At 37.1% G+C, this 14,745-nt stretch overlaps 1 protein-coding gene across 1 annotated transcript in view; it reads right to left on the bottom strand.

The window, feature by feature from the left end:
• Nucleotides 1-14,745, bottom strand: part of GALNT2 (polypeptide N-acetylgalactosaminyltransferase 2) — a 106,136-nt gene that overhangs the window by 41,543 nt on the left and 49,848 nt on the right. Inside the window, 1 exon segment of the mRNA XM_049776487.1 lies at nucleotides 4,171-4,261. Within this exon segment, the coding sequence (XP_049632444.1) occupies nucleotides 4,171-4,261 (91 nt within the window).

Here is a 14,745-nt window from a genome sequence, read left to right on the forward strand (position 1 = left end):
GTACAATAGAGGATTTCATGAGATGTCTACTGTCTACCACCTGTGGGACTGGAGTAGCCTGAAATTCTTGGAATATTCTTCATGCTGACTCTGTGTTATGCATCATGTATGCTCCTCTAGAGAAAAGAGCAAAACCAGGCTTATATGTTCCTGCAAACTGCATTCTAACAAATGGAGGAAGACAGACATAATAAAAAATTATAATAACAAATGTATCAATAACAGCTGAGTTGAGTGCTCTGAGAAAAGTTCTGCGAAAAAATCTAACAGAGAAAACAATTAAAAAATGGGACAGAGGAGAGATGAAAGGGAATCGTGAAGGTTTCTCTAAGAAGACAGATCTGAGTTGAGAGCTACTAAATGTGAAGAAACACAGTTCAAGAAGCCTTTTATGACAGAAAAACCTTGCTTCAACCTCCAAAGACTGTCCCAAAACAGACTTAATATAAAAGTGAAAAAAGAAAAGAGACTAAAGGATGGAAGAAAATATAACTTAATGAACAAGAGGAATATTTTCCGAATTATAAAACTACCAGAAGGTGAGGAAAAGGGGGACAGGGGAAGAATGAGTAGTGGGAGAAATAACAGCTGAGAACTTTCCTACACTACAGAAGGGGGTTGCTATGCAAATTTAAGAGTCCAAAGGAGTGAAAATCAAAAGAGACTAAACCAAAACACCAAGACATAAAGTAATCAAAATGATGAAAAACAGAGAAATAAATTTCTTAATGCAGCAAGAAAACAGATAAACCTAAAATACAAGAATCACAACAGATCCCCCATATGAAATAGTACAGGCAAAGAAAGAGTTAGAAAGACATACTTACTTTACTGAATAAAAGAAAGTTTTAACCTAGAGTCCATTACCCTGCGAAGCTCTCATTTAGATGGGAGGAAAGGATTAAAAACATTCAAAGACAAACGAACTGGTGGCATTAGTGATAACCGAATAGAACCTAAATAAACTACTGAAAAGCCATACAAAGTAAATTTGCTTGTATCTGCATGAAAGCAGGATGTCATGATCAGCAGAGATTGGGGACACTGATAATGATAAGGTCATGAAAATCAATCACTCAATCTCTCATAACTTACTTCTCTAAATGAAAAATATTAACTTCACTATTTGTGAAGTAGGGAAGATGATGAATCCTGGCTCTGCACTCAGAAATCACACCTGACAGGCTTGGGGACCATATGGGATGTCGGAAATCAAACCCAGGTCTGTCCTGGGTCTGTCCTGGGTCAGCTAGGCAAATACAAGGCGAATGTGCTATCTCTTTAGTCCCTAGCCTCATATTTCTGTATCTTACAAATTGTAAAAATATAATAATAATAATAATAAGTGCATGAAACCCAGGGGCCAAGGGATCTCAGGAGCACTGAGTAAAAAAATAAAAGTGAGGGCCCGGAGAGATAGCACAGCAGCAGCGTTTGCCTTGCAAGCAACCGATTCAGGACCAAAGGTGGTTGATTCGAATCCCGGTGTCCCATATGGTCCCCCGTGCCTGCCAGGAGCTATTTCTGAGCAGACAGCCAGGAGTAACCCCTGAGCAATGCCGGGTGTGGCCCAAAAAACAAACAAAAAAAATAAAATAAAATAAAATAAAAGTGAGATCTAAATAACCAAGCCATAGTTAACAACAATAGAATCAAGAGATCTAAACTATAACAAGCTAAACACAAAATGGACCTGCTACTCTAGTAGTCCAGGAGGCTAAGGGTCCACTCTTGGATGGGATGCATGCTGGGAACTATGGTGGAGGGAGGTCAATAATGGTTGTGGAAATGGCCCTAGTTCACTGTCACTATATGTTTGAAATACAACTGTGAAAAACTTGTAATTCACAATGGTCTCAATAAAATTAAAAAAGCAAACAAACATATAAAGCCTTTAGCAAGTTACAAATAAACAGACCTTTCTGAATCTAACAGTAGGCAATCATAAGTGCATGGCACCATTATTTACAACAGCCACAACAAAGAATCAGTCTAAACATCTACTGAGAGATAATTAAAGAAATGCAATGTATTTACATTCAGTGGTATAGTAATCCACAGTAGTATATAATACTATATTTTTTTCTCCCATTTCCCAAATCGAAATACTACTTTGCCATTAAAAAAGATAAAACCCGGGACCAGCACGGTGGCGCTAGAGGTAAGGTGTCTGCCTTGCCAGCACTAGCCTACGACGGACCGCGGTTTGATCCCCCATTGTCCCATATGGTCCCCCAAGCCAGGAGTGACTTCTGAGCGCATAGCCAGGAGTAACCCCTGAGCATCACAGGATGTGGCCCAAACCAAAAAAAAAAAAAAAAAAAGATAAAACCCTAGAGACTGAAGAGCTAGCATAGCAGATAGGGCACTTGCTTTGCATATGCCAACAAGAGTTCAATCTCTGTATAGTCTGCCAAGATCTACCAGGAGTGAACTCTAAGAGCAGAGCCAGCAATAAGCCCTGTGAATTGCCAGGTGTGGTCCAAACTTTTCCCATCCCTGAACCAAAAACAAAAACAAAAGGGTAAAATCCTGTATTTCTGGGCCAGATGGATAAATCTCATGATAATTATGGTAAATAAAATGAGGGGGGAGGGGCGCAGAGAGAGAGCATGGAGGTAAGGCGTTTGCCTTTCATGCAGGACAGTGATTCGAATCCTGGCATCCCATATGGTCCCCCGTGCCTGCCAGGAGTGATTTCTGAGCGTGGAGCCAGGAGTGACCCCTGAGCACTGCCGGGTGTGATCCAAAAACCAAAAACCAAAAAAAAAAAAAAAAAAAAAGAGGAACCGAAGGGAAAGTACCAGACTCTATATCATGTGAATTATGAATTATTAAAGAAAATTAACTATGAATGAATGAATGAATGAATGAATGAAAACAACTCAAAACTTTGACATAATTATATTGGCTACCAGAAGGAAAAGGAAAGAAGGTCAGAGGAATGAGAAAAATGATCATTTTAAGAGATGAGTTGTCAATAGAAGTCTGGTGGTAGGAATGGTGAGAATTACACACTTATAAAGTGATATGAAGCTAAAATCCTGAAATTACATATTAAAAAACAGTAAATCAATAAATAGTTATTAAAAGTGTAAAAAATAATTACTTTAAAAATATTAGTTTTCTGGTCAATAGGCTCTTCTTTTCAATTCAGTTGTTTCTGTAACTTTTTCTTTGGGTATGTTATGCCAAAGTTGGTTCATTGCTTATAATAAATGTTCTACTCTGGAGAGATATGAATAATGTAGGAAACCTTATGTATGAATGAAGGCATATGGGACATCTCTCTTTGTGCTCCATTTTGCAGACCCAAAAAGCACTAAGAATACTCTGAAAAACTTATTGAAAATAGTCTACATGTGCAATATAAGTGCCCTCCTGCTCATTGTACTATCACTTCAGCCCCCATCTTCTATTTTTTAAATCCTTTTTTCCCTCCCATAAATTCTGGCTGCCTCCCTTTAAAAATATGTATTTAGGGGCCAGAGATATAGCATGGAGGTAAAGCATTTGCCTTGCATGCAGAAGGACAGTGGTTTGAATCCCAGCATCCCATATGGTCCCCCAAGCCTACCAGAAGTGATTTCTGAGCATAGAGCCAGGAGTAACCCCTGAGCGCTGCCGGATATGACCCCAAAACAAAACAAAACAAAATAAAAAAAGTATTTATGGGGCCGGCGAGGTGGCGCTAGAGGTAAGGTGTCTGCCTTGCAAGCGCTAGCCAAGGAAAGGTCCGCGGTTTGATTCCCCGGCGTCCCATATGGTCCCCCCAAGCAAGGGGCAATTTCTGAGTGCTTAGCCAGGAGTAACCCCTAAATATCAAATGGGTGTGGCCCAAAAAAAAAAGTATTTACAGAAAAAAACCAACCAACCAACCAAAATCTACTTCAGCTGGAATTCAGAGCAATCCAGATGCATTTTATAAGATCATATAAGATATGATTTTTCAAAGTCATATCACTTGGGCACTTGAAAAAAAGTCCTTTTTTAGATCAGAGTGGTGGTAATTTATATTACCAACCTACTAAAGAAGGCAGCAAAGCATTGCTCTTGGACAGTGTCACCAACTACCATAATATAAGCAATATACTCCAAATACCATTCATATCCAGCTCATTCAGTGTGCAAGATGACTTCCAGACCATTAGCTTCTGGCTGTCATAGTACCTGGAGGGAGAGTCTCCATGCTTTGTTGTTTTTCATCCCCATTGCTGTGAAGGTCTTTCTTTTTAATTGGGTCAATTTCATTCCAGTCCTCCTAAGGGAAACAAAGACACCACGTGAACTGATTGGTTTTCAAGTATTCCTCCATTTGTAGGTTCAAATCATTTAGTCTTATAATGGCAGTGGCCTCAGGACACAAGAAAATTCTTATGATAACTAAACTTCCACCCTAGAACTCCTCAAGGGTTAAGAATGCAAGTGTGGCACATTGCCCTTTCCCAAGAAAGGATGTGTCTCTTTATTTTACATATCTTTTGCATACCTACTGAAAAAAAATATTCTGTAAATTTCTAGGTCTTTCAGGATCTGTATGACTAAAGAAGATAAATCAGGAAAGTGAATTAAATAAAGTAATTCAATAGTGGTTAAATTAAAGCCATTAAAATCAGAATAGCTCTCTAGACGGTCCAAGACTGGGTTCTCCCTAAAGGCCCCTTTCGGCTTTCTTAGAGGTTATTAAATTATTTAATTCTACCGAATAACAGTGGAGAAAGGGAAAAGAACAGCTAAGTTTTTCTAAAGGCTTTCTCTAATAGAATTGCAATAAAACAGAGCTGCAAATTAAGGGCTTAATGTTAAAGTAGGATAAGATGTAAGGTCTGGCAGAATTCATGATTTTCATCTGCATAAATAATTTACCCTAACCTAAACATTTAATCAAACTAAGAAACAACTCCATGATCACAGAGCTATCTATACTGTTTTAACACCTGGAATCTTCTGTGAATAAAATAAGAAAGGTGTGTATATATGCATGCATGTATATGTATAAAACCATGTGTGTATGTATGTATGTATGTATGTATGTATGTATGTATGTATGTATGTAAAACTCAAATCAGAAATATCTCACAGCTAGTTATTATTCCATGCAAACTTCTATCCCTGGTCATTTTCTAAAACAAATGATATTAGGGTGACTGGTTTTCCTTGACACAGTCTTATCTAGATCTGAACAGATCTGTCTATTTAGTACTTCTCCATGCCCATCTGGGCTGCCTATTGTACAAAGGCTGACCAGTGGAGGTACATTGGCTCTCTTAAAAAATAATAAAATAGGGGGCCGGAGAGATAGCATGGAAGTAAGGCGTTTGCCTTTCATGCAGGAGGTCATCGGTTCGAATCCCGGCGCTCCATATAGTCTCCTGTGCCTGCCAGGAGCAATCTCTGAGCCTGGAATAACCCCTGAGCACTGCCGGGTGTGACCCAAAAACCACAAAAATAAAATAAAATAATAATAATAATAATAATAATAATAATAATAAAATAAAAATTAAAAGGCAAGACCCTGCAAGAAGGGAATGTTCAGGGACTGGCCCAAGTGACAGGTGTTTCCCCAAATAAAACTTGTTCTGCTAATAATCTGCAGTTCTATTTCAAATGCAAAATAATTACTTACTCAAATTCCCTCCCATTTTTCTTTGATTGCTTTTACAGTGATATATATAGCCAGATTGATCATATCATAGTAATTACAAAGATGAAAGATGGAAGTACCAATTGAGAAAAGGATGGTACCACTGAAAACACAGGGCTAAAGAGAAGCTCCATCCTGTGCTGGGTGATCCCAGTGAGCCCAATTTGCCCTAAATAAGGCCTTTGTCAAGTGCCCAAATAATATGTATACATATATATATATATATGATCTTATAAAATGCATCTGGATTGCTCTAAATTCTAGCTGAAGTAGTTTTCTGATTGGTTTGCTTTGGGGTTTGTTTGTTTTTTGTTTTGTTTTGGTTTTGGCTGTAAATAAATTTTTAAAGACATTTTATTTGCTCTGAAGATGATTTGGTTAAATATATTTTATTCAATTTACTACTGGCAATGATTCCACGATAATCTTTGCAAACTCTAGGAAAGAATATAACATACTAGATGCTTTTATGATATAGGCAAATGTGTGAAGATGAAATCCCAAAAGTGAAAAAATCACTATAGTTCTACTATAAATTTGGAAGGGGACACATTTGGCTGTGCTATGAGCTTATTCCTGGCTTAAAGCTCTGGAATCACACCTACTGAAGCACAGGGGATAAGGAGTGCAGGGATCAAACCCAGGTGAAACATATATGTAAGTCAAGTGCCTTACTCACTATCTCCATCCCCAACACTCTATAGACTTTTAATTGAACACAATTTATCTTTATTTGGTATCTTCCTCAAAGCATTTTGTATCAATTAATTTTTACAGGCATTTGATCTACCATTATCAGCTAAGGATCAAACCATTCAACCTTCTAATTGCATAAATCAAAAGTAACACTGATGATGATGTAGTCTTATCATCTACACAGCTAACTTTCTGTAGTGTTCACTAAACAAATACTCACAGGTCAATTCCTAAACATTTTATCAGAATATGAATGTTTCTCCCTGACTAAGATTGAGTTGTCTTTATGTTATATTCCTCAAAAGTATGCCAACAAAAAAAAGGCTGAGATGAAGACAAACTGCCTGTTTTGAGCAGGGTATAGTCCTACTCAGGTGAAATAAAAACCTAATGCCTTTTATTTATGCACATGATGACACCAGTCATTGAACACAGGTTCTCATCTCACAATGGAGGTTAATTTCAAGAGACGTTAAACATTTGTCTAGGTTGCCCAGTGGCCTTTCGTAAATCGGAAAGTAGATGGCAGACAAAACTAAAGTTACAAGAGTCAGAGGATTACTACAATGTCATAAAAATACATTTCTAGGTAGCCATTAACAAAGGACTATTTTGTTCTGGGCTACAAAGACAAATAATGCAGATTACCATGCTAACTATATTTCCTAAAGTGAAATTCTAAAGAGGAAGAGAAAGAAAAAAAAAAACAAAGAGGAAGTGGGAAAAAAGAGAAAAAAGCAAAAAGAGAGGGGAAGAGGAAGAGAATTTTAAAAAAGGAGTCATCATTTCAATTACTGTAGGACACTCAGAGCATTTGCTAGATGCCAAGTCTCACTCTACACAACACATGAACATGAACCCTTACAGTTCCATTATATACTTACCCACTTGAGGGGTGAGGGGACGGAGGCATTATAAACTAAAATTACAAAGTAGGGCTGGAGTGACATAACAGCTGGTAGAGTTTGTGTGCCTTGTACACAGCTGACTCAATTCTATATGCTCCCTCAAGCAATGCCAGGAGTGATACCTGAGCACAGAGCCAGAAGTAAGCCTTGGACACCACTGGGTATGACCCAAAAACAACCAAAATATTTAACAATAAATAAACAATAAAAAAATTAAGTCTAGAGGATTATTTAGGCTTGATTTGATAACCCCACAGAATTTAGTTTTAAACAGATTGTGTCAATCTTTCTATTCTACAATAAATTAACAATTACCTACACCCCAAACCCTCAATTAAATAGTCTACATTAAAGTGAAACACATTAACTGTTAATATGCTAATGTTAATATGTTAATATGCTATAAATTCTTGGTGATTCCTGAGTACAAGCACCACCCTTCGCAACTGCTCATTTTATATTCTCTTCTTTTCACCTAACACACAGCATGTACAGGACATTAAGAAATTAAGTCCCCAGAAAGATGAAGACCAGGAATTTTCCCTCGCTGTGTCCACACCTGGCACAGCAGGCACATGTCAATGATAGCACAGTACCAATGCCCATGGGAAGAGAAAGGAGCAGAACTACCAGTAGCAGCACTAGGATGGCTCCTACAAGACTATGAACATGAAGAAACATTTGAAGAGATCTGAGGAAAGTAAGGAGAAATGATGAGGGGTAAAAAGTGTGAAAATTCTGAAAAGCAGGAACCAAATAAAACTTTGGAAATTAGAAGATAAAAAGGGGCAAAACATTCTAAGACTTAAGACGTGTTCTAAATTCCAATATGTCTAATTAGACATACTAGTACATCTAATATTAGACATATTCTAATATTTCCATATATACTTAATATCCAAAATTCATATATACTTATATATAGAATTATTTATATATGTAGAAATAATTCTAGATATATTTATATCTAAAATAAACTAGAGAGGAAAAGAGAGAAGGAGGAGGTCATGTAGCTGTAGCTTGGAAAGATGGTGAAGTGGCATGAATCAAGGCCCAGGAGAAATAACACAGTCATTTCTGTGCGTACACACACACACACACACACACACACACACACAAACAGAAAGAGCTGCTGGTCATAACTATGTCATTGACATTTTTATCTCCCTTATTAAACACACACACACAAACACACCAGAAAGAGCTGCAGGTTACAACTATGTCATTGACATTTTTATCTCCCTAATTAAACAGTACTTGAGCCCAATAGTCTACATATTAAATAGCCTATATATTAAGATAAATAAGGTCTATTAAAATACATAAGTTGCTAGTTGTTATTATTAGACATCTGCATTTGATTGGTTCTTATAGTCTAAAAGCTCTGCTGATTGTTTTTAGGAAGGAACATAAAATACAAAGTCTACCACTTGACTCACAAATGGAATAATCAGGCCACAAGTGAAATCAGATGAATATAGACATCACACAGTGAAGTCTATTTATCTCTCATAATTGGAGAGTAACAACAGCCCAAATTTTATTTCCAAGGAGATAAAGATGATTTTTTAAAAAAATAAAATGACGTTATTTCAGAAACAGGAAATACAACTGTTTAGCTTACTGAATGTTGATAAAACTCAAGTATAAATGCAGGTCTAGTTATAAAAGAATATTTCCAATAAGCTTTGCCTGCATTTCAAAATAAATACTTGCATGTTTTGGGCCCAATCAAAATTTCAACAATTATGAAGGAAGGAATCAGAGATAAGGAGGTGGAAATGTCACTGTAAGGACAACAGATGAGGTACTACTGGCTAGAAATCAGTCCTTTTTAAGTACCAATCAATTCTCATCATCTTGTTAGGGTACTATTTATTCTATTCTACTCTTTCATTTACCATTTGAGAAGAGAGATTGAAAAGAGCTAAGAGAATAACTGTGTTGTCAATTGCTGCCCTCCAAAACAATAAACATTTATTATTTTCACAGATGCTAAGGGTCAAGAATCTGGAAGGTTCTGGCGCATTATGTTCCATGAGGATGCAGTTGTCAGGATGTCAGTCAAAGTTGCCACATCTGAAGGTTTACTTGAGGTTAAAGGTGCTTCCAAGATTGTTCACTCACATGTCTACTGACTAGAGGTCATGACACCACACACCTCAACATCGTAGCTGTCCTCCTTCACATCCTCTCATTAATGATTCAAGAGAGGAAAAAAAGAGAGACCAAAAATGATCCAACTCGTTTTATGACCTCATCTAGGAAATCATACATTGTCAAACTACTAAAGTCTAATGACTTATATAACATTATACTAGGGGAAATAAGTCACTATATCTGGCCCATACTCAAAGAAGAATAGATCCCATATTTTATTTATTTATTTATTTATTTATTTTGGTTTTGGAGCCACACCTGACTGTTCTCAATGCTCACTTTGCTCAGGAATCACTCCTGGTGGGTTCAGGGCACTATATGAAGTGCCAGAGATTAAAACTGGATGAGCCATATAATAGGCAAATATTAGTACCCACTGTCCTAACTCTCTAGCCCCTAATTTCCTAATTTTTAAATAATGGCTAACAAAAAAGTTGGTGATCATAATCTAAAGTCAATCCATTTATTGGTGCCATGAAAATTAACGTAGTAGAGCAGAAGCCAGAATATTCCAAAAGAAGATAGAACACTGCTTTCCCACTTTTTTATATGAGGAGGCTGAGGACAGAATTCAAGGGTTAATCACATAAGGAGCAAGACTGTGAAAAAAAGTATTATTTCATCTTTCAATGGTCAACTGCTTAATACCACCAATGTTAATATGTCTGAATTATGAAATCACTAAAATAATCATGCTTACATGAAGAAATCTAACATACTGCTAAATTAGTGAATTACTTCATAAAGTTTAAATGGCTAACATTTTCAATAGAGATCAAAATATCACTAGTAGAAAACATAGTTTTCTGAGCGATAGCACTGGGCATATGCTACACACAGTGGACCCGGGTTCGATCCCTGGCATTTCATATGGTCCCAGAATTTGCCAAGAGTGATTTCTCAGGAGTAACCCCTGAGACCAGGTGTAGCCCAAAAACAAAAACAAAATCTCTTCTTATTTTGTTATTGGCAAACTCCTTTAACTGAATAAACCATACATTCAGAGGTAGATTATGTTACCAAGAAAATGATCTGAACCACTACCTGATTCCTTTTTCTTCAATTGTCTGACTTTTCACTGCTACTTTATGAATATTGAAGCAGTCTCCAGCATCACCATAAAATCTTATACGGCAATATTCATATGAGGAGGAGGAGACCCTTAGGTGCCAGCTAAGATCATGTCTTATCACCATACCACTAAGACACTGAAATCTAACTAAATAATATACATGAAAGCAGACTTTTAAGAACATGCTTAAGTGTAAACATAATCAGCTTCCTGATAAACATCATAAACATCACATACTATAAAGTGACCCACAGAGAAACTACAAGAATTATTTATTGTTCCTATTTCCTAGGAGGTGTTCCACAAAAGTAGTGTAGGGGAATAATCCCTAGGTCTTCTTATGAAAGGATGAAGAAACTGCCCAATATATAACTTCTGAAAAGTGTTAAAACACTGACAAAGATCATTTTAATCCAGTGGGTAAAGGTCTTTAACAAAGAATGCTCATGGGCCAAAGAGTACAAATAGTACAGCGGGTACTGTTTTGTACACAAATTAGGCTCAATCCCCAGCACCATATATTATAGTACCCTGAGCACTGAGCCAGGAACAAGCCCTGAGCATCAATATAACCCCAAAACAAAAATAATGCCCTAATGCCCAGGAAAATCTCCCTTAGCTAAGCTAGTGTCAGTCATTGAGCACATCTCTTTAGTATGAGAATTTTGCATTCTGCAAACACTAATATCTAGACATTATAAAAATTCTAGTTTTTAATAGTTCTCCTAAAAGCATTAACTTAAATTTAGAGGAAGATTGTTATTCATCATCCTAATCATTAGAACATAATAAAGATATAATAATTCTTAGAGATGAGGATTATTTTGGCCCACTCAATGGACTTACACTGGGACACCACTAAGACATTCTTCTCATTCTCAGTGCCCCTCTCCCTACCTGTTTTATCATTGAGGGAGAATTGATTAATATTTTAAAAAATGGGGAAAGTTCAGGGTAAGCATTGAGTCATTTTTAGAAAAGCTTTACTCAAGAATAACAAGATATGACAACTTTATGAAAAAGTACTTGGATACAACAGAAAGTGAAGAAGAAAATTAAACAGAAAGGGTCACTTACTCAAACTTGGTACATCAAACTCAATACTGCCAACATGAGAGAAAATATTTCTATTTTGGGTTCAAAATCATAGACTGCTTCATATATAATCTCTCAAATTAAAAGGATTTATTCTGTCACTGTATCATTATTCTACTGGGGACTCTCAGAGCAGGTACTGCTTAGTACTTAGAAGTTGTACCCATTACTCATATGGAAGCCATGCATTACAGTGACATAGTAATCAATCCTCTTATTTAATTTTGTTAACAAGCAAAGCATTTACTGTACCATCTTGCATTTTTCCCCCCACAATTGGGCAATCAAATAACTAAATCTAGTAAAAATGTTCACTTAAATACTTTGATTCCCATGCAAATGAACTTGCATTCACTGCAAAAGAAATGTCTATGAGTGACCTAGTCTGCTACACTCTAGGAAATCAATCAATAAAGGTTTAGGAACACTTCCGAACAAGAAAATCAGTCCTAGTCTATCTCCTTCACTCAGGGCAATTCTTGATGCCTTTCAGTTTTCCAATATGTATCTTCTATCCTATTCCCTGATGATGCATCCAATGGTATCCACTGAACTGTAAGCATTACTGTATTAAACACTATCATAAAGAATATTAAGGAACATAAAACTTGTTTTCTTTCAACCTGAGATTCAGTTTTTGTTTTTGTTTTTGTTTCTGTTTGATTTTTGGGCCACACCCGGCAGTGCTCAGGGGTTACTCCTGCTGTCTGCTCAGAAATAGCTCCTGGCAGGCACGGGGGACCATATGGGACACCGGGATTTGAACCAACCACCTTTGGTCCTGGATCAGCTGCTTGCAAGGCAAACGCCGCTGTGCTATCTCTCCGGCCCCAAGATTCAGTTTTTTTTAACCTCCCTTTCAGATACAATAACATTCCTTAGTTCCACCCTATAGTTAGCTCATTCATTAAAGATGTTAAGTATCATTTTATTCAAATAAGTTATATTTTTATTCTTTTTAATTATTTAAAAATGTTTTAATGGTAAGAATGCAATATTTATAGAAAATATAGAGCTCATGAGATAGGTTTCCAAACTCTTTGCCTATTTACACCTATTAATAAATTAGTATGACACATGTGTAAAAAATTCCAATATCATTGTTATTAACTAAAGTCCCTATTTGATTATGATTTCTTATAATTTCCTCTAATGTTCCTTTCCCTGTTATAAAATTACATTTTGAAACAAAATCACATTTACTCATCACGTTCTTTTTGATTCCTCTTGGCTGTGAAATTTTCTCCAATTTGGTGGTGGTTTTTGTTTTGTTTTGTTTTTGTTTTTGGGATATTGAGGAAAATATGTCCAGAAAACACCCAACACTGTGCTCAAGATTCACTTCTGACAGGGAGTGGGAACCATATGCACTGCTGCAGAGATCCTTGCCAGCTAGCTGATCTTGCCAGTTTTGCAGTTTGGGGAGAGGACTTCTGCAACAAATCTATCGTTTAAAGTTGCCTAGTGTTTTCCTCATGAAGAAGCTATGGTCATTAATTCGAGAAGGAACTCAACACTGGTTGCTTTTGTTCTTTTTTATATCTACTACTCTGCTATCATGGGTGAGAAGTCACCTATGAGAGGAGGTGACATCTCATTTTGATTTGAATTTCCCTGATAAAAGACTCAGCACTTTTTCATATACCTATTGTCATCTGTATGTCTTCTTTGAGGAAATCCCTGTTCATCTCTTCTGCCCATTTTTGGATGGGCTGATTTTTTTCCTTGTTAAGTTTTACAAGTGCTTTATAGTCAGTGCTAAATAACCCTTTTCCAGATGAATGGAGGGCAAATATTTTCTCCCAGTCTATGGAGTATCTTTTTATTTTGGTTATTTTGGTTATTGTCTCTGCAAAAGCTTCTTAGTTTGCTATGGTTGCATTCTTTAACTTTGCTTAACCAGGAGGCCGGAGTGGTAGGGTATTTGCTTTGCATGTGCTAACCTACAATAGTGGTTCGATCCCCCAGCATCCCATGTGGTTTCCCCAAGCCAGGGGCGATTTCTGAGTAACCCCTGAGCGTCACCAGAATGCTTAACCAATAGGATTGAATCCTTGATTCAATATCATGGAGGATTCTGCCTAGACTTTCCTCAATGTAACTTATGGATTCAGGTCTGATATTAAGATCTTTAATTCATATTGACTTTTATGCATGATTTGAGGTAGGGGTCTGAGTTTATTATTATACATCTGATAAACCAGTTATCCCAACACCATTTGTTGAATTGGTTCCTTGCTCCACTTTATACTCTGCTCCACTGCACTGTCAAATATTAGTTTTCACATGTCTAGGATCTGTCTCTGAACCACTGGTCTGTGAGTCTATTATTATTACAATAAAACACTGCATTGGTATGGCATTTTGTTGTATTTGTTGTTGTTGTTGTTGTTATTTTTAGGCCACATCCAGTGGCGCTCAGGGGTTATTGGCTCTGCACTCAGAAATCACACCTGGCAAACTTAAGGGACAATATAGAATGCCAGGGATCAAACTCTGGTTGGCCACACAGCAGGCAAATGGCCTACCTGCTGTGCTATCCTTCCAGTCTCCCCTCCCCCACTGCTATGGCTTTATGGAACAACTTAAAGCTAGGGAAAGAAAAGCCTCCCATCTTTTTTTTTCCTAGAGCTGTTTTTACCTATTCAGGGGTTGGAAGTTCATTATAATGCCATGTAAATTTCAACAGCACTTTGTCTTTAAAGAATGTCATGGAAGGTCAAAAAAAATTCCCTTTAAATCTCCTGGCTAAAAATGCAAAGGCCTTTGTGAAATGTGGTGGACAGATTCTTCTCCCATTTGGTCAGGCCCAGTAGCTTCCATATTCTACCTCTTCCACCATATAAAGAGGCCCAGCTCCCTGAAGCACAGGGCTGCATATGTGGCTCCAGACAGCTCCTCTAAATTGCACACTACTCAGAGCACAGCTGGAGCACAGTAAACACAATGAAAAAGATGCAAAGAATTCCACCAAACTCAATAAATGAAAACAAGAACACAGAAGGATCTTAACTATCATTGCTTGGCAGTTGGCTGGGTATATAAAACTATAAAACTCCACCAAAGTAAGCCTTGGGGAGGCAGATGTGGAGCGGAAACTGGTGAACTGATTCTTCTCCTGGCTGAATTTGCTATTGGATTTAAACAGAATTAGACTGCATTTTCCGGGG

The sequence above is a fragment of the Suncus etruscus genome, chromosome 7 (genome assembly GCF_024139225.1).
Source record: "Suncus etruscus isolate mSunEtr1 chromosome 7, mSunEtr1.pri.cur, whole genome shotgun sequence".
NCBI lineage: Eukaryota > Metazoa > Chordata > Mammalia > Eulipotyphla > Soricidae > Suncus > Suncus etruscus.